This window comes from Hippopotamus amphibius, chromosome 1, assembly GCF_030028045.1.
Source record: "Hippopotamus amphibius kiboko isolate mHipAmp2 chromosome 1, mHipAmp2.hap2, whole genome shotgun sequence".
NCBI classification, from domain to species: Eukaryota; Metazoa; Chordata; class Mammalia; order Artiodactyla; family Hippopotamidae; genus Hippopotamus; species Hippopotamus amphibius.
The window spans coordinates 25,879,978-25,906,838 of NC_080186.1; the positions used below are offsets into that span (position 1 = coordinate 25,879,978).

The 26,861-nt window shown below is 45.8% G+C and overlaps 1 protein-coding gene across 4 annotated transcripts; it reads right to left on the bottom strand.

Moving 5' to 3' along the window:
• Positions 1–6,153: 6,153 nt before the first annotated feature.
• Positions 6,154–25,688, bottom strand: AK2 (adenylate kinase 2). Of its 4 annotated transcripts, none has more exons than XM_057704307.1 (7): positions 25,519–25,685; positions 16,700–16,825; positions 15,001–15,111; positions 14,778–14,872; positions 10,460–10,532; positions 9,159–9,264; positions 6,154–7,051 (listed from the first exon to the last, which is right to left on the bottom strand). In XM_057704307.1, exons 1-7 carry the CDS (start codon positions 25,615–25,617, stop codon positions 7,047–7,049), a joined length of 615 nt encoding a protein of 204 aa, XP_057560290.1. In that variant the 5' UTR covers positions 25,618–25,685; the 3' UTR covers positions 6,154–7,046. The 4 variants fall into 4 exon arrangements, with proteins under 4 accessions (XP_057560290.1, XP_057560289.1, XP_057560288.1 ...); XM_057704306.1 differs by having other exon boundaries at positions 9,069–9,264; positions 25,519–25,684; XM_057704305.1 differs by lacking the exon at positions 6,154–7,051 and having other exon boundaries at positions 8,898–9,264; positions 25,519–25,686.
• Positions 25,689–26,861: the final 1,173 nt, after the last annotated feature.

Sequence of the window (26,861 nt, forward strand, 5' to 3'; positions counted from 1 at the left end):
CATCCCTACTCTTTTGGAAAGCAGAACTCTGACTTTTCTTTGGACACCATCTAAAGGGCTGGTCAATTGACCTAGGCCTGGCTGACTGGCATATTCCATGCCCACAGCGATTCATTCAGTAACGGGCATGAGAGGCAACTCTGGGACTGCAAACTTTAAAAACATGTCCAGTACTTCTGCCAGGGGTCACTTAACTGGAGAAGCATAAGCCTGGGATTTCCTTGAGTTGAGAGAGTGCTAAGACTCGTTGTGACAGTTGGTAGCAATAAACTTCTCTGACTTTACTCACTCATTCAACCAGAATTCACTGCCTCCAGCCATGCTGTGAGATGGGGAGAGGGGGATGAAGCAGAGACGGCCTCTCCTTTTGGGGTCAGTCTAAAGAGAAGGACAAAGGAGTAAATAATCATAACACAGCATAGCCATACCAAGAGTGATTGGGGAGGGCACCAGCTCAGCCGAAGGCATTAGTGTTTTGTTTTTGTTAAGGATGCGACACATTAAACACAGAAAAATTAGAAGACCCAAGAAAAACTTTTAAAAAACTCCTTAGTTCCAACACTCAGCTATGATCACAGTTAAAATATTTTTATCTATAACCTTCTAGATGCTTTTTCTATGCATGTAAACTTAAACAAAAACAAAAAAACCCTAAATGCAATGTGGTATATTGGGTTGGGTCCTAAAATAGAAAAAAAAGGACATTAGTGGAAGAACTGGTGAAAACCAAATAAAGTCAGTCTAATAATGTACCAATATTCATCTCTTAGTTTTGACAAACGTACCATAGTTATGTAAGATGTTAACATTAGGGGAAGCTAGGTGAAGTGTTTGCAGGAACGTTCTGTGCTATCTTTGGAACTCTTCTGTAAACTTAAAATTATTCCCAAATAAAATGTTCACTTTAAAAAATGGACCCATTCTCTATTGTTTGATAACCTTTGTTTATTCACTCAATAGTTTATCATGACATTTTTCTGTCTTGGAATGATTTCATGGTCACATACTATTTCATCCCATGAATGAATCATAGCCTGTTGTTGGAAATTTAGGTTGTTTCCAATTCTTACCCTGTCATACAAATGCTGCGCATACTTAGTCATTTCCTTCAGATATTTAACAAAGTGGAATTGCTGAGCCAGAGCTGCCAGCTAGGGAACAGATACTGAGCACACAGGCCATCGCTGTTCTAAAGCCCCTGATGTACATGAACTTGTTTAATTGTGCCCACAAGGGGGAGGTACTGCTCTTATTCCTTTAGGGCAACTTTCAAAGGTTTTCAAAGGATGAGCCAAAAAATTCCCACCGACTCTTTTTCGGCCACTCCAGCACCTCCCTGGTGCCCCTGCTGGGGAAGCACGCAGATCTCTCCCATCATGCTCTTCTGTACTCCCTCTCGTTTTGGCTTCAAGGAGGGCATTTCCTGCAGGCAGCCATCAAGGGGTCTGTGGAATAAGAGCAGGTACCGCCAGCCCAAGAGGTGGTTTCAGCAGACGCTGCTGTGAAAAGCAGCCTGTCCTGGTCTGGTGCAGTAGCCAAGGGGGATGGAGGCGGCACTGGGGAATCGGAATGGGTGAAGACAGACATTCTGAAATACCTGGTGGCTACCGTAAGGTCCTTTTATCCTCAGCAAGTGGCCACAGGAAAGGAGGAAAAAAAGTCATTTTTTGGGCAGCTGCTTTTTTTTCAATTCATACTGACTCTGCCCACCCACAGATGGGTGCTATAATCCTCATTGTACAGATGAGTTTGTTGAGGCTTTGCAATTAAGTGTCTCCCGAAGGTGCACAGTGGGCTATAGTCAGTGCCAAGATCTAACCACAGGTCATCTTTGTCACCCCCAAACCCATGGCCACACCACGAGGCACGTGACTGAACACTGAGCTGACAGTAAAACTGAGGGATTTCCCCCTCTTCAGTCCCACAGCAAAGGATCACCCAATTCACGGTCAAAGCACCGATGTGGAGAGTTTGGGAGAAGGAAGAAGGATGGCATGTGGGCTGAGCTTATGATGGGCCCTCAACCCTGTGTGTACATGTCCTTGTCTCCTGCTCTTCTGTGTTCTCGATGTTATCATTATTTTTAATATTTATTTATTTGGCTGCACTGGGTCTTAGTTGTGGCCTGTGGGATCTTTGTTGCTGCGTGTGGGATCTTTAGTTGCAGCATGCAAACTCTTCGTTGTGGTATGTGGGACCTAGCTCCCTGACCAGGGATCAAACCCTGGCCCCCAGTGTTGGGAGCGTGGAGTCTTAGCCACTGGACTACAAGGGAAGAACCTCGACATTACTCTTGAGCTGAAAAACTTCCCTTCTGTGGTCCCTATGCTTGGTTTGAAAAACACTTTCCAACCAGTTGTAGATTTCCTAAGAATTCTAGAGGCTCACTAGTTAAAAGCTGCCCGTGAGCACCAATGGCCTCTGTATCTTCCCTCGGGCCATGCCCTCTGCCTGGAATGCCCATCCTCCCACAGAGCCATGCTGATCTACCTCCTCCACGAAGCTACCCTCTTTTTTGCAGTCTGACCTCCTACATCTCATAATTAGCCCTTTATCCACTCCCCACTTTTCCAAAATAGACTCAAGGCAGTTTACAACACACATCCAAGCACAAAAAAAACACTAAAATTATAACAGCTGAGTTTGGATGAGGTGGAGTGAGAATTTGATTAAGAAGTCACGGCAGCAAGTGAACATAAGGGGAGCTTCCTCACAGCCAGGGCAAAACGGAAACTAGAAAATGAAGCATTTCTTACCTAAGAGAAGAATGCAGACTAGCTCAATAGGAAGCAAAAGTATCTCCTAGCTCTAAACTCAGAGAGATTTGTGCCCAAAGTCTTTATCTAAGGGACACTGTACAATGTAATACTTTGCTCTACAGCAATTTTACCCCCAAAGTGCAGATCTACAAAGCCTGAGTTACTGGCACAGTATTGGGGCTTAAGTCTTGTCTTACCCTTGCCCTCTGACACCTTGTCTTTCTCCTCCCTTCTGCTCTCTGCTGGGGGCACCTTATCCCGACTGGGCACCTGAAAGGGGCTATCTATGAGAGCAGCTCATCATCACATTGCCCAGGACAACTCTAAACAGAGAGCTGCCACATTCCCAAGATGTCAGGAGGGCAGCGCTCCCTCTAGGGTTATGAATGACACAAAGCCATTAGACGTATGAAACTGCAGCTTGATAGGGAGGACCGTGTGAGGCAGAGCCTCCTGTCGCCACCCTTTCCAGAACCAGGTAGGGATCTGACTCCTCTCTCCCACAGTAACTTGTCCTTCTGGAACAGGGGTGGTTTGAAGAGCTTTGTGAATCCAGTACATTGGCGCTTTCGTGCCCATAGCAAGGAATCAAGAAAAGAAAAACGACACAGAAAACAGCCTTACCCTGAGGCAGCACTCCCGACTCAAGCCCTTCACTGTGACAGAGCAAACCTACTCGAATTTCTTCTCGGTCCATTCAGGCTCCTATCGCCAGTGCCTTGAGAATCTTCCCCTTCTCCCAGCAAAGTGTCAAAGCAATTGGCACAGGGGTGAGAGGCTAGGGTGTGGAGTCACAGACCAGGCTTAGCCATTCATAGGCAGATGAGCCTCAAAATGCGTAAGTTGGAGATGATAAGAGTACTTCCTTCTACATGGTTATTGAGACGAATAAATGAGATAATGTATGCAGAACCTACCACACAGTAAGTATTAAATGTTAATTATTAATTATGAAAATACAAAAATAGAGTTCTGCATACAATTTGAGAGGTCCACAGACTTCTAGGAGATTTTCAGATTAAGAATCCTTACCACCTAAATGTTCATGGATAGATGAATGGATAAAGAAGATGTGGCACATATATACAATGGAATACTACTCAGTCATAAAAAAGAACGAAATAATGCCATTTGCAGGAACATGGATGCAACTAGAGATTATCATACTGAGTGCAGTCAGTCAGAAAGAGGAAAATAAATACCATATGATACCACTTATATGTGGAATCTAAAATATGGCACAGATAAACCTGTCAATGAAATAGAAACAGACGAACAGCCATAGAGATCAGGCTTGTGGTTGTCATTGGGTGAGGGGGCAGAGGGAGAGGGATGGCCTGGGAGTTTGGGGTTGGTAGATGCAAACTATTACATTTAGAATGCATGAACAACAAGGTCCTACTGTACAGCACAGGGAACTATATCCAATCTCCTGGGATAAACCATAATGGAAAAGAATATAAAAAAAAGAATGCATATATATAACTGAGTCACTTTGCTGTACAGCAGAGATTGGCACAACATTGTAAATCAACTACACTTCAATTAAAAAAGAGAAAAGAAAAAAGAGAAAAGAGAAGAAAAGAAAAAGAATCCTTAGCCTAGCTTGGTTCCTGAATCAGGAAGACAACAGCTCTTGCCAACATCCACATTTTCTCTCTGAACCCCATCAGCATACACTGAGCACCTGGTGTGTGCCAGGCATCCTGGCCCATGCGAATGTCTTGGTCACCAGTGCTGTCAGCACGTCTGAGGGGTGGGGATCGTTTCGATTCAACCAATGAGGTGCAATAACTTGCTGGAGGGCTGGTGGGGGAGGAGTTGCTGCTGAAATCTGTCTTCTGACTCATTTGGCTGTCTTCCTGAAAAAAAGGCTGGTGAGGCTTCCTGAGCACTGAGGCTGCTCTTCACTCCACTCTGTCTGGTCTGCATACGCGATCCTAAGCACATACCTTTGGTCCTCAGATCGGCAATGATCTCCCCTAAATCAGTTCTGGCGGTGTGGGCATCCACGAAAAAGAACCCATCTGGAGGGGGCCCTTTCTGCTGCATCAGTGCCAAGTCAATCACTTCAGCAACACGGTCAAGGGGAGACTCTGTTGTCAGAGACTGTTTGAGTCCCGACTCTGCTTCTCATGGTGCCCCCAGGAACGTGACTACCGCCTTGAGGCTTGGTTTCATTGCCTGTGATAGAAGACAGCTCCGACTGCCTAGGGTGCTTTGCAGGGGCGGGAGAAGGGGGGGAGGTCAAGCAAAGTCGCAGGTGTGGGGCTGCTGTGCACTACCTGGCGTGTCAGCCTTCCCGGAATGGTGGCGACTCTTACCTCATCCAATCTCAGTTTCCAGATGCGGAGACCAAGCCCAAAGACGGGAGTGAGCAACAGCTCACCCGGTCTTCTTTCAGTTTATCTTTTCTAACCATACCACGTGTCCTCCCAGGCTGCTCTGACAAAGATTTTCCCCAGTTTGTTGCATGATGATCCAGGAAGGGAAGATTTTCATGGGGCGTTTAAATACCTCAAGGGATGAAAAGGGCAAATAAATCACCTGAAAATGACTCTGCAGAGGTGGGGGAAGTGGTGGAGAAGAAGAGGGAAGAGGTGGCAGAGGGAGCAGGATTTCATATGCCAGGGACAGTCCTGCTTCTCTCCAGAGCAAGAGCGCCTGCCTGGAGAAGGAGGGTGCTACCAGCCCAGCTCCCTCTGTCCTCAGGAACAGCAGTCATTTCTCAGAAACCTCACTGGCAAAGGCAGCCCTTCCAAAGAGCATGAGAGTTTCAGCTTGGACAAATGATTCAGCTCATTTTTACAGGGGAAGAAATGGATTTACAAAGAAGCAACCAAGAGTATTAAAGAGGTAGCTGCAAAGGCAGCCAAAAATCTGGCTTAAGGATTAGAAGCACTGGCTTTCTAGGCTGTGGACGACTGTCCGCTCAACAATCACCCAGCCTGGTAAGAAGCAGATATTTTTCTGTGTATCCTTGGATCCAGCTAGCATTTATCTAGTGTCTCGCATGCCAGGGACTGAACAAAAAGCTTCTTCGTATAAACTTCATTTATTGCCAATGAGTCTGAGAAGGTGGCATCACCAGTCTCTTTTTCAGATGAGGCAACAGGAGCAGAGTAAATGATTGGCTGGGATTTGTCATACATCCCCTGAACTCCAAGCACAGTGCTGTCTCCACTAGACCAAGCTGCCTTGTCTTTGGGCTCAAGAAAATCCTGCATATGAGCTGAAGGTCAAGAGGGTGCAGGCTCTTCTTATGAACACACACTCGGATGTTCCTGCCTTCTCACGACTTCTAGTGACCACAAGGAAGGGCTTCCAAGTCAGATCCAGAATTCAACATCATTTTACTAGCCCACAGCCACTTAAAAAATGCCACAACAGGGGATACAAACTTTTAACACACTTTATTGATTTAGGGGCCAAACAAGGCAGCATTTTGACAGTTAAAAAGGCACCTCATTGAAAATAATACATCACAGTGCTGTTGAGTGATCCCAGTCACAGGATTTGAGGATGGAAAAGACAATCTTTGGATAATGTTGCTTAGGACACTTGCTCATTTATTAAAAAGGTCTTTTCACACGACGTGGATGGAGGAAGGCAAGAGTGTAGGACCATGGCATGTGTTGGGTGGCTGCTGAGAGCTTACCCACGAGAGCAGGCGGGCTGGTACATCCGTGGTGAGTCGGGAAGGGAGTGAAACCAGCCTGCCCCACGTGCCCCATGACTCCAGTAAACCTGATTTGCTGAGCCACTGCCCCCATGAATACACTTTATATCTCTTTCAAATGTGGAGATGACTTTTTGATCTCATGGTATGGGGAACCAGGGTTAGTCGTCAACTCCCACCCTGTTCCAAGCCATAGGACAAAGAGGACAACAGTGTGATTTCCTCCTTTCTTGGGCTGGCATGAGGTTCTGATAAAAGCTGAGGTCTTAGGGCACTGGCTTTAAAAAATATTGTCACCAGTCTGGAGTAAATGAAAATGGGATTCCTTAGGAATAATACTGTATCTCCCTGTTTCTACTTATACCCTCCAATCAGTGTTTACAAAAATTAATTTTTCCCTTTGCTTATACCTTTTGAGACTCCTACTCCATGGAAAAGAAATCCCTTCCCTACAACACTGCTGCTCTTCCCATTCTCCTCTTGAGCCCTCACCACTCCTCCCTCTCCATCCTTACCCTGACCACCCCTCCCCTCTGCCCAGCACCTAAGAGCAGGGATCACGCCGCGGGGTGATGAGCAGTGGTGCAGTCTCGCCTGGCCTTCTGTTACTAGGCTGAAATAGAGAGGAAACAAGAGAGAACAAAATGGGTTTTTAAAAACCAAGTAAATATCAGAGAAGGTTGGCATGCACGTCCCAGCAACCAAATGCATTAAACACTGGACATTTCTCTGCCAGGTGAAAGCTCTCATGCCTGCTAAGGTTAAGGCTCTGGAATTAAACAAAGCAAAAATTGAATCCTACCCACCCGCAAGGGCATATGCACCCCTGATGATCTTCCAGTTTTCACTGGTAGCCCAAACATCACATGCACGTGTGTGTACATGTGAATGTACGTGGATGGATGACAAATATCTGAGCAAGGATCAGGCACACTCTATCAGCAAACCTTCAAGGACCTCGACTTTGAGGCCAAGTGCCTGCAACTGTCCCCAGTCGAAGAAGAGTCGACTCCAAGATTCATGAGTCCACCCTCGCCCAGAGAAGGAGCCCAGATCCCCGCAGACACAGCTGACAGTTTTGGTTTCACTCCCCTTCCTCGTCCCTTCCCAGAAGTCATGTGCTTCCCAGAAAAACCCCATGCCAGATTGGGTTTCCGCTAAGAATAGTGGAGTTAGTTTACAGCCAGGAAAACCAGGCAGAGCAGAGCCAGCAGACACTCATTTGAAGCAGACAAAGAGGGACACAAGATGGCCACGTACCCGCAGCCAGCTTCCAGGTGGACAGAGGACAAGCCCTCTGGTGGTCCCAGCAGGAGAGCTCAGGTCAGCTGGGGACTGGGCACTTTAGAGTCCACTGCACTGCGTCAGCAGATTACACTGGGCAGGTGGCATTGTTTACTAGACCTGCCACTGATTTTTTAATGTTTTTTTCCAGAGGCTGCTGTTTTTGTGGTCCCTCACAGCAGTCTATTAATTCATCTGTTTGCCACAAATCAAACCAGAGACCAAAAGGCACAGCATGGACCTCAGGAAATGCTTAATAGTTGGGAGCTGAGATTAGGCATAAAAGCTGGTTATGCCATAGGTGATCTTATTTTTGGGGTGATCCTTTCTTGGGGAGACTGTGGCCACCACCATCATGACGTAAGGGGTGAAGGAATGGATCTGGAAGGGAGAGGGTTTGAGTTTAAAAGAGAGACTGGGTTTTTGAAAAAAATTCTAATCAAAATGATCCTCAAATCACTATTTTGTTCACACCTGGAAACAGAGGCAAACATTAAAAATAAAAACAAACCTACCCTGGTCTCTCTTTGAGGAAGTGGGCTGGCTACTCTCAGATGCCAAGCCTGGATGTTCAGAAGAAAGTCTGAATTCACAAGGACCTTTCACCTGGTTTAATTCTTTGGCAACAATTCAGCATTCAACACAGGTCCCAAATGATTCCTACTTTATAGAACCATGGTGCAGTTCACAAACATATTCCAACTTGGCCTGGCTCTTTCTATGGTGATACCCTCTCCCAGTAATTTCTGGAATCTATAATATAAGGGCCCTTTCCTTCCTGTTTAGGAGAAAAAATCAATGATCCCTTTCCACACACTAACTCATTTGGCTTTTCATTATGGGTGAGAAAACAAGTGGACTTTCTGGTCAACAGTCTGCCTTTAGGAATTATGGTTCTGCCTGACTTCACATGACCCAGGACTTCATTAGCTGGTGGAGATGGGATAAATAGCAGGGAACTGTAATGCCTGGTAGATACCTGAGTTAGCTTATTTTGGTAAAAAATAAAATCTAGAGTATGGCTAAAGAAATAAACAGCTAGTAAAGCAATCCTGCCTACAACTTAGAAAGTAGGAAACTGTACACATACTTATACTGACACACACACGCACGCAAACACACACGCACGCAAACACACACACACACACAGATGAGAGTTGCACACACACCAAAGATACATGAAGCAAGTGCTTTTTTAATCAATACATCAAATGATACCCTTGCTGGCCTGAAGAGGCTTCCCTCTGCCTGCTCTGCCATTCGCACCCACTCCCTCGACAGGGACAGGAAGAAGAAAGAAATTCCTTTCTGGACCCAACATTAAATAAACATAACCCAGTCTTTACATGTAGCTTTGGAGAAGGCTGCTAGGATGCTTGCAAACACGACATCAGGGCTCTGGGATGCGTCGATGGCAGAGTGGAGCCCTCGCTTACTGTAGTACTCCACCAGCGGGGTGGTCTGAGTGCGGTAGGCCTCCAGGCGGATTTTCAAGGCCTTCTCATTGTCATCTGATCGGCGGACCAAGGGTTCCCCAGTGATCTGAGAACAGGAAGACGGTAATGAAAGGCCGGGACTCAGCAAGGTCTCCTAATCCAACACCAGATGCAGATCTGAGATGCTGTCTGATCCCAAAGTCCATCAGGGGGAAAGACAAGACAATCTAGACCCCCTCCAATAAAGAACTGTAAAGAACTTCACTGCTGCCAGCAAGTTGGTCCCAGGAGCAGACCACCTGATCCAGAGAAATCAGGGAACCTGAAACAGCAACTGTGAGGAAAGGGCTGAGAGGGGGGATAGACAATGTCTTTCTCTCACAGCTTGTGCTCAGGCTGTTCAGCGTCCAAAACAAATGCTTTTAGGCTCAGAAACAAGAAAGTCAGAGGCCCAGGAGAATACATCAAAATCAGAGCTGCAGTAGCAACTAGGATCTTAGCTGCCTAAGTATTCAGTGTTTTTACCAGGGTGTCGGCCATCAACATTCTCAAAGTGGCAACTGAGAGGGAACACTGAGTGGCAGAATTGCCAACTCTGTGAAACATGACTAAGCTGACAGATGGCTCTGGAACCTGTATGACCTGATAAGCTTGTCTCAAATGACAAAGGTAAATCCAGGAAATTCTTACTGTTGCCTGAGTGTTCTAAAACCGACGAAATGAACTATTTATGGCAAATGTTACAGCGAACATGTATGAGAGCCTCCCTTTTACATCTGCAAACAATTAAAGACTGTCATAGGAACTTGGTGATATTAACCTAGCCAAGCTCTTTTGCATCTGTAGCGCACAGTGGAGTCACTGGAGAAAAAGGATATTCTTCTGAAGCAGGACTGGCCAACAAACCTGTCTTCAGTACTGTCCTCCCAACTGTGGCTCTAATTCGGGGCTTCTAAGCAGCCTTCTCCTGATTAGTCCATCATTTAGGCTGCCATGATGCCCGGAAGGAGCTGCTCTGGACAAAAGACAGGTACAAACGGGGCACTGGGAAGCAGTGGGCACTGGGAAGTAGCTGGCTCTGGTAGCCACCTCAAGGTCAAGCAATAGACCACCTGGAGGGACACTCTAAAGATGAGCCACAGCCCACGTGATCTACATGATAGTGATATTTCTCATGGTTAAGTTGGTAATATTGGTAGGAATAAAGGGAAGATGGGAAGAAAGAAAGAAAAAAAGGAAAAAAATCGCAGTAAGAAAGAGGGAGGGTCGAAAAGGAAATTTCCTGTCCTGAATTTACATACATCATCTTTCATGGGCTCCTTTGGTGGGTTGAACTCCTCGTGGTAGGAACGGCCACTCTGGGGGTGAATCAGTCTGAAAGACAGCAAATGAACATGGATCAAGCTGCTGGAACCCCAGGGTCTCCAAGATGACAAGCACAGACAGAGAAGCTGGATGCAAGCTTTAATTCGGCAGAGACCCAGTTACAGGCATCTGTTGCTTAGGAAAATAACTGGGCTTATGCCGGAGTGAGTATGTTTTCTCTTTTGACCTAAGATTAAAATAAGTGTCTGGCTGAAGAGGCTGGTGTAATGGCCTAATTCAGGACCGGAGAGAAGGAACTCTGGCGCTGGTCTCACACAGCCACTCATTTACTCCACCCGTTCATTCAACAAGCATTGACTAAGTGCCTAGCTCGAGTCAGGCCTTGAGCTGAATCCAGGGGCGACAGAACAACGAGTCAAGATCCTTGCTCACAAACAGTGCTTAATTTAGAGGGGGAGGCAAATGTGGAAATAAGTAACTACAGTAAATGTGGTAATCCTTTAACAGAGATTTGGACAAAGTGCTGTGGGGGACAGAGGACAGAGAAACTAACCTTATTTTCTAAACTAGTTTAGTTATAAAACCAGAAAAGTACTACAGGAAAAACATGTGCTATGGATGCAGAAGCCACCAGACAATGCTGCACACCTTTGTAACCACACAGACACAGCAAGCCCAGCCACCAGAGGGCAATATTCAAGGCATCAGGAAAAATGACATTAAGTCACAGAACAAAGAGCTCAAGAAGAAGCATTTCTTTGGCACAGAATATGTAGCTGGCAGCTGCATCTCGGCCATGTCCCCTTAAGCAACAAGCCCATGCTCCTGACTGGGAGTGGCCACACCACAGGAGCCCCGAAATCTAAGAAGGGAATGAGGCAGGCCAAGCACTGCTCAGCAGCTGGGGCCCACAAGCTCATGTGGCTTCCCAAGTCCATGCAAACCGAGGTCTGCTTATTTAACTGATGGCCGCTCTCCTCGTGAAGGTCTGTTAGACCAGAGCTTCCCCAATTTTTCACCTCCTGGCATGTACAGAAAGTACTCAGGGTGCTTGCTCTGGTGGCTGAGGTGGTCCATATCTCAGCACCTCAGTTGGGAAAGTCTGGGTATTAAAGCCACACACGTTTGTAAAATGTGATAGTGTTTTAATGACAGCATATTCTGGGGACCAAGTGGTCCATTTATAGAATAAGGTGGTCCATTTACAGCATGGGAAACAAGTTGACAGCAGAGTAAGTTACACTGAGTGGGCCTGTGACTGCATTCATGGAACACAAGGTTGGGCCCTCCTTTATTTGAGTTGCTGGAGGGGTTCCTCTGGTGCATCCACTGGGAAATGATATCCACTAGGAGGCCCAGGGAGAAGAAGAGCAGAAGCCGCGGGGCTCAGCTACAGTCTACCCTTTGGGAAGGGCTGCAGGCATGAAATAAGGACCGTGTTTCTTTTTTTTTGGCTGCGCTGTGCAGCATGCAGGATCTTAGTTCCCCAACCAGGATTGAACCTGTGCCCCCTCTGCTGGAAGTGTGAAGTCTTAACCACTGGACCTTCAGGGAAATCCCTGGACCTTATTTCTTCACCTTCTGGAGAGCACAGGGCACACAGCAGCCAGGCTGCAACAAACATGGCTCTCTCTTCTCTACATCCTACATTAGCTCTTGCTCATTTCCAGATTCCCTCAGCCCTCCAGGTAACACATAACACTGCTCCTTCCCTACTCCCAAAAATCATTTTAAGAAGCATGAAAGACTCATTCCCTAGATGGGAAAAGAAACCAATCTCCATGTTCTTAAAATCGGACTGGTCTTAAGTACCAACCAAAACAGCTCTATAAGCCACCGAGCCTGGCCTAGAGGTTGAGGTGAAGATGTGGAGGGATCGGGCTGGGATGCTACAGCCATTGCCACCTTGGGCGTGATACTTCAGATACCTGTTTTCTCATCCACAAAATGGGGATGGTACAAGACATTAGGCTAATGATACCAGAGAGCCAACATCGAACAGATTAAAATCAAAAACCACCAGCCATACTTATGACATGAAATAAAATAAGAACCCATAAAATTCTCAGAAGTGAGACCAGAGCCAATTCAGAAGACGCTTACAGTGGGGCCCTTACCATGCCAGATTTAAATAAGATCCATCTTAAACTGGCTAGTTCCTGGCTCTTTTTCTTGCAACAATCAGCATAGTGGACGAGGAGGCAGAAGGCAGGTTTTTGCTAAGTTCTGCCACTGATATGCAAGTGGGCTTGGAAAGACACCCTTCCACAGTCTGACCTGCTTGATTTCCTCCGCTGCGAGAGGCGGAGCCACATGAAACCACTTCTAAACCACTCACTTTCCTCTAGTGGCTTAAGAATATTCCATGACTCCTGACTCAGTCATGTCTACCCTCTTCTCCTCAGCAGACCTTCCCCAGCCAAGCTCCCATTCCACCTTCCCAACCGCACTCGTTCTACCACCCAGCCTCCCAGGCCATTTCTCCAACTCTGGACATTCTGCCAGCAGCCCTAGCTAAAGTCCCTCCCCGAATCCATACTCATTCTTGCCTCTACTCCCTTCTGGGAAAGTCTCAGCAAAATCCTCTCTATCCAGGAAGGTCAAGTCTGACTTTATACCTTTCCTAGCCAGAGTTCCCTCCCTGCCCCCAGGCTCTTCCTGGACCCCTACTGCACTAAACAGCCCAGGTTTCATCTAGGGACTGCAGACATTCTGAGATCATAGATGGGCACCAGCATATTGTTCTATATTCTCTCCTGATCCCCTGCTCCCAGAGCTGTGCTGCGCACAAAACAGGCACTTAGGGAGCTGGGCCGACCAGATCAAAGGCCCCTCGTGTCACCTAGTACTGTTAAAATCTGCTCTGCAATGTCCGGGACCCCAGCCCTGGTGAGGCCCCTTCCTGCCTCTTGGACTACATCAACTTTGTTTGCCTACTCTGTGCCAGTGCAAAGAAACAAAAACCCCTGCATGGAAGGAGCCTATGGAATAGCTGGAAACATGAAACCTGGACATTTGAAAAGAAAATTAACATAAGGTGGATCCCACTGTATCTAACACAGCCTTCCAGGAGAACACCTCTAACACGTACTCTGCCACCTCTCTCCTTAAAGACATGGACTGCAGACACATAGAGAAAAATGTTCATCCTCATTAGGTAATCAAACTAATAACATTTACAATAAGAAAACACTGCTCCCCTAATTAAAAAACTTACATGTGCTACAATGGTCATAGCATTAATTTAACAACGGACGACTGGAAGAAACACAAATGTACAACAATCGGGGAACACTTAAGTAAATGACGGTTCATCTACGTGAAATACCATGCAGCAATCGAAAATAATGGTCATGGAGGTCTGGTTCAAGATGGTAGGCTGACCACCTTCCTGAGACTCCATTAAAGTGACTGAGGGATTACAAAAAGCTACAGCCCATAATAAGGACAAGAATAGGGGGTCTATCAGTGGTTGAGAGCTCCCCACATGTTTCTGGAAGGCACAAAGCAGATGGCAGTGTGATAGTGAAAGCAGGTTGAGGAAACTGTAGCCTGAAGCAGTGGTACTCTTTAAGAGTAAACTCATCAGAAGCAGAAACATTTCTGTGTTCAACACTAACTACTAAAGAGAAATCAGCATTGTAAAACAAAACATGCAAAAAAATTAGTGTTTTTCGCTAAGCTAGCTGTACCATGAGCAAGTTTTTCCTCAATTTTCTAAACTGTGTAGATAGTCGTATTATTTTTATACTTATTTAAAAGCCTACAACAAGGTATGGCAACCCCAACTGAAATCAGACTGAAAAAGCACTAAAATGGAGATACACATGCAGGGAATTTAGTATTTCTTAAGCATGCATGTAAGCAAGGCTCTGACCTATGCACAGTATGCTATCTACCATGCACAATGGTTCCTCGAAGCTATACTATTACCCCCATTCTACGAGGGTGAGTCAGAAATCATCCACACTCCAGTTATATTAAAACTTCTATAAATGCTACAGCCAGAGTGCGGATAATTTTTGACTCGCCCTTGTACATATGCGGAAACAGCCTTAGAGAGGTTAAAGAAACTTGCCTAGGGTCAGAGTTAAAAGGTGACAGGACTGAGTTTCTGCTGGACTTCAGATCCCCTGCTCTTCTTTCCATATCCCCATCCCATGTCAGCAAATAAGGTCAATCCATGTGGAAACGGCACTAAACTTCGTGGCTGGGATTAGGCCAGAGCAGTTCCCGTGGTCAGACAAAGCTCTGAGGAAGCACGAAAAGAAGGGACCTTCAGGGCACAAATACCTTCCTGTGATTCTCCGGATCAGCAGGGAGTCTGCGATGCTGAATTCAATCACAGAATCAAGCTTCTCTTTCCTCTTCTCCATGAGGTTATCAAGCTGTAAAAGAGCGTGTGGCCCACCTAAGCTACCAGAGCTGGATAAGACCCCTTTCCCTCAAAGGAATAAAGAGATAAAGGGCCAGGATTTGCTTTCAGGCAATGATGATACAAAACCAAGCCACTCACCATTTCTGCTTGCCTCACAGTCCGAGGGAAGCCATCTAGAAGAAAACCATTTTTGCATGGAGGGGTCTCCAAATTCTTCTCAATGAGCTCCACGACCATTTCATCGCTCACCTGGAAGTCAAGAACAAAACAATCTTGGGGCAGTTGGGCTAACTGGAAGATTCAGTTTCATGATTATTTCTGTGGGTTGCCATATACACATTCTCTTCCCTTGAGATTCTCCTGTGTCCCAATAATCTGGGTGAGGGAAGAGGATTCCAGTGCCTGTCACCCCACCAGGAGACCTCCATGTCTTAGGTCCTGAAGGCCTCTCTGGCCATTAGTCAGATAACAGCTTCTCAGCAATCAGCTGTCCTCAAGACACAACAAAGTGAGGGCATATGGCTGAGACCACCTGAGGAGGGATCCAGGAGAGGATGGGGGTTGACCAGAATGTAGAAAGGCACCAACTTTACCTGTTTCACAATTTTGATTAGGATAACAATAAAGTGACCCAGGCTATCATGGACATGAAGCAACAGAGAAGTTCATTGACCTGGCAAGACTGAGTCAGAACCAAGGAACCAAGGAGCCAGCCCAACACCCCTCTGAGCCTCTCTAAAAACCCCAACGAGGATCCTTCCTAGTTTCCAAAAACTGGTTTTTCTCTTGGGCTTTCACTGGAAGAAAAGTTCCCTGCTGATATTACAGTGAAGGCTGCCCATTTTGGTAGCTAATGCTCTTATCTCCTGACACCAGCTATGAACTTGGGGACAAAGTATAAGCTCTGCAACTAAGTGAAGGCTGGAGATAAGTAATCTCATTGCCACAACCCAATTTTTTCTCAGTACAGGATCTTCCACCAAGATCCAAAGTCCAAAATATCTAGTTTTCTGTCTTGACTTACGGCCTCACTAACATGAAGGGAAAGCTAGAAGTAAAAGTCAGCTGGGTGCACAGGCAGGGCTACGCCAGGCCCAGCATCTCAAAGCCCGATAGGAGGTAACTCGGCCCAGCATCTGCCCCAACTGACATTCTAAGATACATAAAGACCAGAGGGCCAAGCACAAAATGACTTCTTTCCAAGGCCAAGTCCCAGAATAACTCAGTTACAATTAAGCTCTGGCGCTAATCAAAAAAGATTTAGTAGATAATAAATTGTACTTGTCCAATCATATCAGCTGGACTAAAAATAAGAGAGAATGCTATTAATATTCCCCAAATAAGAAGGACTACTTTTGTCAACGGCCAAGCGACCCATCTGTTAGAGACACAGAACAGAGTCACAAAAGTGGATTAAAAACACTCTGTGACTTCCTGAGTCCTCTCTTGAATCACCCTTGAGTTCTGGCTTAGGGTTGGCAGTTTCAGTTTTGGGCCCTAAAAACTGAGTATGTTACAAAATGCGCCAGCACAAAGGAAATTCAAGAATACAGTGAATAAAAGCAGTGCCATAAATTCAGAATGCACCAAGTAACTTGCTGCTGTACGAGTTCATATAATGTGCCAGTTTGTGACAACACCGTGCAGCACTGGGGTTGTCCAGCAGAACCTTCTACGATGATTACAACGTTCTATATCTGTGCTGGCTGGCAGAAACTTGAAGTTAATTTTAAATTAAATTAAAATTTCAATAGCTACACGTAGCTGGCGGTCACAGTATCAGGCAGGGTGGATCTAGACGCTGAGGATCAACATTCACTGGTGCCACCAAACCCACCAGCTTCCCAGCATCCATAGTCGCCTTCAGCTTCTTTCCCAGCTCTGAGCCAGAAGCCACCATGGCCCTCAGCATGTCCCCAGTAGCCAGATGGCAGACGCAGAAGTTTTCAGCCAATCTGGGTGCCTGTGGAGGGAAGACAAAAAACAAGATATGGTTAACAGTGCAGGCCTTGGAGTTAGACTGCCTGGGTGTGAACCTGGCCCTGCCACTTACTGGCTATGTGAACTCTGACAAATACTTACTTCCTTACCTGTAACTGGGATAAAAGTACCTCACATTATATTCTAATGTATGATTATGGGGTTGTAGCAAGAATTACATGAGATAATAAACATAAGGCACTTAGTGCACCTAGCACAGGAAGCTGACATAAACATCAGCTATTTATCACTACTTCCACTAGACACACGCGTGACACGTAAGCCTCAGTTTCCCCATTACGAGTGGGAAGTATAGTAACAGCAATATCAACACTTCACATGGCTGCTCTGACGTTTAGAGTTCATGTATATAACGCAAGTGGCAAAATGCCTGGCATGTGATGTGTTGAATGAATATTTGCCAAAGGAATGGATGTGTGGTTATCAAGTACCATGGCCACTAGCATGGGAGGCAGCTGGAGCCAGGTGCAGAGTCTCCCCCAGACAGACTCGGTTCTTCCCCTTCCCTGTCACTAGGTAGCTGCATCATCTTGGCCGAATCACTGAACCTCTCAAGAGGCTCAGTTTTCTCATGGGTTTAAAATGAAGGCAAAAAGGCTCCACCTCAGAAGGTAGCTGTGAGGTTCAGGTGAGATATATAGGAAGGGCACCTGGCAAACAGTAAGCACTCAGTAGTTTTAGGAAGCAGGATAGCCTTTGGGCGAAGAGCATGGGCTTGAGAGTCAAACTGTCTGGGTTTCAGAAACCAGGTCCACCAATGACTAGATATGTGACTTGAGAAAAATTATATCACTTTTCTAAATTTTAAATGTCCTCAAGGTAAAATGGAGATGGTAATAGTACCTATATCACTGGGTTGATGAGATTATATAGAATTCCACATATGCGGGGCCAGGCATGTTGCAAGTTCTCAGTGAACATCAGCTGTTACTGTAACTCCTTCTTAATTCCATATTCATTCACACAGAAAGAAAATACTAACCCTCAGAAGAGGCCTCTTCTAAGAACCTTGCTGCGAGCCAGGGAAACAGATGAATAGGAGACACAGACTCTGTCCCCTATGAGTTCATAGTTTGGTGGACTAGACAACAGAATGAAGACTAGAAGAGGAAGAGACCCTGGACAGGTCAACACTAGTTTTGTGGTGGCAAAAAAGAATGCCTCCGAATTCATGAGTAATAGAACCAGTACAAGGAGCCTAATACTTAGCTTTCTGGTTCAAATGTTTTGGAAAATAAGCAGGGTGGGAACCTTGTTCAAACCAGTTCATTGGGAGTTTTCTTGCAACTTTCAAAGATGCGAAAGCATGATAAAAGCTAAATAGACATAAATAGACAGGGCTCAATGTGACAAGGGCTGGTTTGTGATTCATGGACTGATTCAGCTCCAGCAAAGAACTGACTTCATAGCAAAATGGAACCCAGATGAGGTGTTAAAAACTGCACTTTGGAAAACCAACAAAGATCAGGACCCTCTGGTGATGGAAAACCTTCTGGTCCTTGGGGCTGGCACAGCGGCCACAAACCCCGAGAGCTGTGCTTTTCTGCCAATCTTTCTCCTTGGTTGTTGAAGTTAACTGGGGTGAAAAATTTGGAGATCAGGCTCGTTCCAGGAGAAAGACTAACTGAAACACCAGAGAAGAGCTGTTTGCATAGACCCTAGCCATCCTATTTTTATCACCCTAAACCACAGGACTCTTCTGTGCTGTTTCAGGTGACCAGACTCTACAGCTGTGTGGAAGAACACTCCCAGAGGGAAGACGCGGCATGGCCGAAGACTGACTCTTTCATTTCTTGCTGGCTGCACGGGAATCAACATGGTGTGCTGCAAAGAGCATGAGCTTTGGAGTCAGACAGATTTGCACATGAACCCTGGCTGCCCTCTACAGCTTTATGACCTTTGGCTAGTTACTTAACTTCTCAGAATCTCAGTTTCCTCACCAGTTAAATGGGGATAATGTCTACTTCATAGGGCTGTTGTGAAGATATTTCTTCATCTCTAGAGTACAGTAAGTCCCCTACCTATGAACCTTCAAGTTGCAAACTTTCAAAGATGCGAACATGCGTTCACATGTCCAGTCACATAAGTTAGTTCACATCTGGCATACATTGTCACATGTGCATCCTCTACAAGTGGTTGTGCTTTTGTGTACTTTACTGTACAGGACTATACAGAGTACAGTACTCTACTGTATCTTCACTGCAAGGCCAGGATGTCCAGAAGCAAGCATAAAAGCAGCGGTGATGTAGCTGGTATTGTCAAGAAGCGCCAGGAATTGGAGGCCTACAGAAAGGACGAAGAGAGACAAGAGGAAGAAGTAATTGAAGAACCGAAGAGATTCACGACTTAGAAATGGCAAGGGGATTTTCTTTATTTGAGGAGGCACTGTTCGTTTTGGGGGCACAGGACCCGAACGCAGAATGGTACAGGAAGGTTGCAGCAGCCGTTCAGAATGCAATCCAGCGCTGCCGTGTCATCTATGACGAGAGAAAAAGAGCTACTACCCAGACATCCCTGGATCATTTTTTCAAGAGGGTAGACAGAATTGAAATCAGCAAGGAACCAGAACCTGTGCCATCAGCACCAGGCTGGAGTGACACTGCAGCTCGCCCTCCGTCTCCTACTGCTGACGCTCCTTCAGCTCTACCACCTCCCACCTCCTCTCCCTCCTCCAGGCAGTAACTCTCCTTGCCTGTTCACTCGATGCCAGCCTCTGTATGCCAGCTGTTGTATTATGCTACTGTACTTTTCAAGGTACCATACTGTGAGATTAAAAATGTTTTATTTTTTGTGTTTGTTTGCTTTTTATGTATTATTGTGTGTGAAAAGTATTATAAACCTATTACAGTACAGTACTACATAGCCGATTATGTTAGTTGGGTACCTAGGTTAACTCTGTTGGATTTCCAAACAAATTGGACTTACGAATGTGCTCTCAGAACAGAACTCGTTTGTATGTAGGGGACTTACTTACAGATAACAACGTCTACTTTCAGAGCTGTTATGGGGATTTGGTAAGACTATACAAGCAAAAGAATCCAGCATAGTGCCCGGCATTTAGGGAAATAAAGGGAAACTGTCAGTCTTCAAGATTTGATTAAATCAAGCTCACTTGTTTTCTCATCTCAAAATCATGTTTCTGCAGCAGTCTTTCCCAATTCCACCTCCAATGCTTCTGCAGGCACAGCTGCAATCATCTCCTAAAACACTACTGGACATGCTACCCACCCCTCAACACACATATTCAGAAGCCTCAATGTCCCCCTCAGGGCAACAGGGGAGAAGTCTTAATACCTCAGTCCAGCACTCAGTGTCCTCTACAATCAACTGTCTATACCTCCCAAGCTACTCAAATCTGCCTCCACAAGTCCCCCTCCAGGGATGCCCTGCATCACTGCAGACAGCTGCTCTATGTGTGCTTTCCAGACACCGCCTCTCCTTGGACCTCGGCTCCAGCTCCTCTCTACGAAGGAATGTCCTTTCCCTTTCCCCTACAGTCCAAGCTCTACCCTCCTCTGTAGTCAAGTTCTGAGTATACGTCTCCCACCAAAACACCTCCCCAACTACCCTTTCTTCCTCTGAGAAGGGATCATACCAACATCAGCTAACTGGGTGTTTGCAAGATGCCAAGCAATTTTTCCATGCACTGTTTTACAACATTCAGTATGTATAATACATAACAGACACATGAGGTAGTAACTGTTTTTAATCTGCATTTTACAAATGAAATTCAGAGGCTAAGTTGCCCAAGATCACAAAGCTAGTAACAGCAGATCTGGCAACTGGCCTCAAGACTGTCAAGCCCTAGCTCTTATCCTTGACACTACATGGCCTTATTAACAACAACAGCAACCCCGCCCTCCCCAGAGCACTAGTGGCTGTCCTTGGGGAAAGTGTGTGTGTGTGGGGGGGGGGGGGAGGGAACACAAAGAGGCCTTCACAGTGCTGTTTCTTCCAAGATCAGACGAGATTGGGCGCGTTCAGGGTGGTATGGCCGTAGACTCACAGTGCTGTTTCTTGATATGGGTATAAGCTACACAAGTGTGTTCACATGTGAAAATCCATCAAGCTGCCCACCTAGGATATCTGCACCTATCTTTATGTATATTATACTTCAATTAAAAAGTTTTTTAGGGACTTCCCTGGTGGTCCAGCAGTTAAGACTCTGAGCTCTCAATGCAGGGGGCCCAGGTTCGAGCCCTGGTCAGGGAATTAGATCTCGCATGCCACACCTAAGAGCCTGCACGCCACAACTAGAGATCCTGCACACCGCAGGGAAGATACTACACATGGCAAGGAAGATCCCGCATGCCGCAACTAAGACCTGGCACAGCCAAATAAATAAATAAATACTAAAAAAAAAAAAAAAAAGACCTGCTTTAAAAAAAAAATTAAAAGTTTTCTAAAAGCACAGAAACCCCTGTTTGAACTTCAGCTCTGCCTCTTAACTGACCATGTAACCTCAGGCTAGTGATCCTTCAATCACTATAAAGTGGATATATTAGTACCAACATCACCGGGTGGGTAGGAGGAAGAATGGAAGACTCAACAAATCATAGTTCTTATTCTAACCCCCAGCTGTCCTAGCATTTGTCAGTCACTCATCTGATACTTCCCATGTGGTACCTTGCACTAGTAAGTACTGCTGGCGTGCACGTTCATTTTTGCCCCTACACCTAGACTGATCACAACAGGAATGGTAATGCTGTTCAAGAATCAGTCACAAGTTCAAATTCTATCTTTGCTATTTTATGTGTGTCCTGGTGCAAGATACAGACTGGGCCTCAGTTTATCAGTAAAAAGACAAAGATAACAACAAGACCTTCCTCTTAGAGCTGCAGGATTAAATCAGATGACACATGTAACATCTTTGGCTGGGGGTGGGGGGGGGAAGGTCTGTCACGTAACCCAGGCAAGGTTGACTATTTTGTGATATTACACCCTCTTGAGGGCAAGGGCGGCCCTGCATCTCTAGTGGATCTTACCCAACAAAACATGCATAGGGTAGGAGACCAATCTAACCCTGGGCTGCACATAGCAGCAAAAGAGCAGGAGCTTTGGAGTCATTCAGATGCAAGATCAGCCAATTAATTGCCCTGTAACCTAGAGAACAAGCTCTTCAAGCTTTAGTTTCACTAATTGTAAAAGGGGGAATAAGAGTGTGGGTCTCAGCGAGTTGTTTCTGCTCTGTGAGTGTCTGTAACTGACAGAGCCTGACCTGCAAAATGGCAGCTGATGGCCAAAGTGTGCTGGCCTTGAAGAACTGGTGTCAGCTGGACACATGGAAGAGAGTATGAAAGGGGCTGGCAGAGGAAATAGGAAACACACTTCTCTTTTGGCCACACGGTAGGACCATCTAACCCCAAAAGGGAGACAGGAAAGTAAGGTTATTAAAACAAAATAACAAACTCAAGGGTTCCAGATGTTTTAGACATTATTATGTTGACGCAAAAGCAAGTAGTTGTAAAATGTTTAACTATTTTAGTTAAAAATGAGAAGTTTTAAAAGGAAACAGATTATTTCAGTCATGCCAACATTAAATACCTAAAATACTGAGTTATGCAGGTATAAAAGGAAGCACTACTGGGAAGAAAACAAATATTACCGAACAGGCACTAGGCACGAACCCAGGTTAGGATATTACATCAAAGATCACAGACAGTTACCAATGGGGCCCAGGCAGGCAACACAAATGAAGTGGGTCAAAGATAGGCAACAGGCAGCGAAGAGGGCTATGCAGGGGACAAGAGAGCACATGGACCATTCAAAGCAGCATCCCCACTCAACTGCATGCCACGCCGGAATGGAGGCCCAGGACCACCAGATCTGGAAACGAGAGCTCTGGATTTTTGAGTCAAATCTCACAGCTGAAAACACTGTGCGGTCAACTAAATATTTTGAAAGCTGACAAATTAAAGGAATAAATCAAACATTTAACCTGCCCTTGTTATACAAACCATACCAAATAGTAGGTGAGAAGTTTCTCTTTATAGAAATATTTCAGGTAAGAAATGAAAAGGGAATGATATAATTAGAGCATCACCATTTTGCTACCCACAATGATTTTCTGGACCCAGGGACGGAACACCAGAGATAAGCAGACACAATGTGCCTCCTGATGGACAGCACGCCACCACCTGTGATGCAGTTGGGTCAAAAATTGAACTTAGATCTGGTTAAGTGTTTTTTTTAAGGAAAGAAAGAGGAAAATGTTAAATATGGCATGGGGATACAATTAAAACATTCCCAGAAAGAGGGATACTCCCAGGATAAACAACTTCCACAAAAAAACTGCAAGGAAAAGAAGGGGGAAACCTGTAAATTAAAAGACTTGAAAAATCCTATTTCTGAGATGAATGGAAATGTAAACACTTACTGTTATTGTTTTTGGGGGATATTGTGCTTGTTTACAAAAAAGATTCTGTCTTTTAGAGATACACATTGAAATACTTACAAATGAAATGTTATGATGCTTGGGAGCTGCTTTAAAATAATCTGTGAAGGGAGAGTGGATGGGGAAGGAATGGCTGCCAACTGATGGTAGCTGGCGCTGGATAACGGGGTACATGGGGGCTCCTTACATCATTCAGTCTTCTTTTGTGTATTTGAACCCTTCATAATAAAAAGCTGGGATGTGTCTGTAGGCTAAATGCCACTGCACGCTGCCACTTTGCAACCTCTGATTTATGAACACTGCTTTTTTAAGCTCCATAAAACTACAACCACCAGTATTCATTCCTATTGTTCCAATTATGGAAAGAAAGGTGTACAGAGGTCAAGCAACTTATGTAAATCTTGCCCTTAAGTCCCAGCTCTAATCACATCTCCTTGACTTTCACAAGGCGTTCTTTGACCAACTCCCATCATATATCCACCCTCATAAATCAGCTCATAAGTATGACTTTCTTCAAACCTTTCTGAAAACACCACCCTTTACAATGAGATACAGCTGAGTTGGGGGCTGTGGGAATGTGTTACCAAGATGAGGGAGTCAATAATTAGTGAACACCTACTATGTGCCAGCTTGTCATCTAGGTGTGCGTTACACACATATATAACAATTTTCCAGTATCCTTGTTAATTTTTGATCTGGGGCGGGGGCAAGGATCTTATCAGTCTTGTTTACTGCTCTATCTCCAATGTTTGGTGCTCATGAAATGTTGAATGAGTAAGGTAAGTATTATTCCCATTTTTCAGGTGAGAGCAGTGAGCTTTAGAAGTTACAAAGCTTGCTAAACTATAAAGCCCTTGTCTCAGCACTGGGATGGGTTGTCCATTTCACAACTACTGAAATTATTAACTTCAATATGAACTAAGAAAAAACAATCAATGCATTTGAGCTACCTTGTTTATCTCGGTCACTCACGGCAAAAGCCCACAGAGTCTGGGATTAAACATTCCTAGATGCAGGTTACCTAATAACTGAGGGTGGTAGCAACAGGAAAGAGGAGCCGTCCACGTTCCTGAGGACAAGGGGATTAGGTAACAAGGGGCCCCAAGGGCAGATCAGCTCTGGCTACAGAGAGAAAAGGGAAAGTGGTCTTTCTCGACTTAGCAGCCAGAGTCAAAAGGCAAAGTCACAGGAATGAAATGAATCTCCCAGACTCCTCTTCCCCTCATCACCCACATGTATCTGTCTTCATCCATTTCCAGTAACCTCACCAAGTGCCAAGTAATGTGCTGGGTGTCACAAGAGTCTCAAGAATAAGTAAGACAAACAGTCTGTCTGCCAAGACTTTGCAATCTTTGCAAAGGCTCAGAAGAGGGGGCCCAGAGCAGCCCCCAGAATCCCATTCCCTTAGGAGTTCAGACTGTCAGGGATTCCCTCTTTAGACCCTAACAACAAGCAAAAACCTGAGGGCCGGGGGGAGGGGGCACAATGCCAGACCACAGGCAGAAGGAGGATATTGATAATCCAACCTATGGGCTTCCAAATCCTAAGCGAGATCACAAATCCCAATCTTGATCTATGGGCCCATTTTGCCAGGTGCCAAGTGAGGCCCCACAGTCAGCAGAAGGTAACTTCAGACTCCAATCACCCAGAGCCCTGAGGTTCCAGACTCCATGAAGTCAATTTTGCTAACTTGAGAAAGCCATTTGACCTCTCTGGGCCTGTTTTCTCACCTGTATTTTAAGGTACTCTCTCCCATCCACCCCAACTTAGCTGGCTCAGGCAGGTCATACCTCACTTCTCTTAGCAGTACTCCTAACCAGCACAGGCCAGCTCCAGGCATTAGTCATTACCAGAAACGTACCCCTACCCCGAGTGCCTGGAACGTAACCCTCGACAATCCACTACTAAATCGCTGGGAATCTGGGGTCCCTGCCTCCACTCGGGTTGCGATCTACATGCCTCAGCCCAGGGCTCACCTTACCCTTGAAATCTTCTCAGCTTCTAAACCCGTACGGGGTCTAATCGGTCCTTAGGATCACCTAACACGGCACCTCAAGCCTGGGTCCCTCAAGAACTCTAACTCAGACTCCCTCGACCTCCAATTTGGACCCTCCCCAAACACCTGCTAGAACCCCAGACGCCAGCCAGGGCTCCCCTCCAGGTCTCAGCCAGCGGCTCGGCTCTGGGGCGACCCGAACCTCTGGCCGCTCTGACCTTGGAGTCCCACGGGCTCCGCCGACAAGCCCGGCCCAGCAGCTCACCTGGGTACCCTTGCCAGCTCCAGGCGGCCCCAGCAGCACGGCCCGGATGCCTTTAGGGCACTCTTGGGCCGGTTCGGCCGCGGGCACGTTGGGAGCCATGGCCGCCGAAGACTCTCAGTGCTCAACCCGCCCGCACGCCTCGCAGGTCCAGCTCTTCCAGGCCAGCGCGACACGCACGCCACGCACGCCCCGCTAGCTGCTCACACTGGTCCGTCGCCACGTCCGTCAGTCCGCTCAGCCCGCCCCTGAGCGCGACGGACACTTCAACTTACCAACCATGCAGCGATACTGGGGAAGGCTGCTTTTGATTGGACAAAGTTGGTGAGGGAGTAAGGAAGGGGCGGGCCATCATGGACGCTGCGGTGGGGGCGAACTCGCGGGGGGCGGGGTGTGGGACTCGCGGCGGGAGTGCGGAGTGGGCGGGAAAACATGAAGTAAGCCTAGAGGAGCTCTAGGTTGGCTTTTGACAGTTAATGACACCGGCAACCAGTGAAGTCCTGTAAAATTGCCTGTGGGAGTACAAATGGGTGAAATCAGTCTTAGAAAACACATTGGCTAGTATGTATCAAATATTCTTTGGTCCAGCAATTCCACTTCCAGGAATTCAAAGGACATAATCTAGGATATACTTAAAGATTTGTGTAACAAAGATATTAATTGTAGCACTTAGCCCCAAAGCCCAAAACAAAACAAAACAAACAAAAAAAGAAACAAAAAACAAGACATGACAAACAAAACAAAGGCAATATCCTAAATGTTCAACAATAAGAGGTTGGTTAAATAAATTGCAACAAATTTGTAAACTGGAATCCCCCTAGTTGTATAAAATATTTAATTACATGAGAAAATGTTCACCGAATAGGATACAAAGTTGCAGTTGCAACAAAATCCCAAATTTGTTTGATAGTTACAAGTGATGATCTCTGCATAGGGTGATTACAGGAGCTTCTCCCCTTTGTGCATTTTTATATTTTCAAAACATTCTATAATGAACTCTGTAACAAACAGGAAAGGGTAATTTTTATCAAAAGAGATGACTTTCTCTTGGACAGATTTTTGGTGTGAAAGTTTCATCCACACCACCCATGAAGCAACCCCTGAGGTCCTGGTAAGACCAGCCGCAAGGGCCCCTTCCGACTTTTAGTTGAGAGTGTGATTATGAAACAATTATGTTTCACCACAGGCTTATCACAACTCACTTCCTTTTTTTTTTTTCCCCCTTTTTTCCCTGCCTTGCCATGTGGCATGCAGAATCTTAGGTCCCCGACCAGGGGTCGAAATCCGTGCCCCCTGCAGTGGAAGCTCAGAGTCTTAACAACTAGACTGCCAGGGAAGTCCTGTAA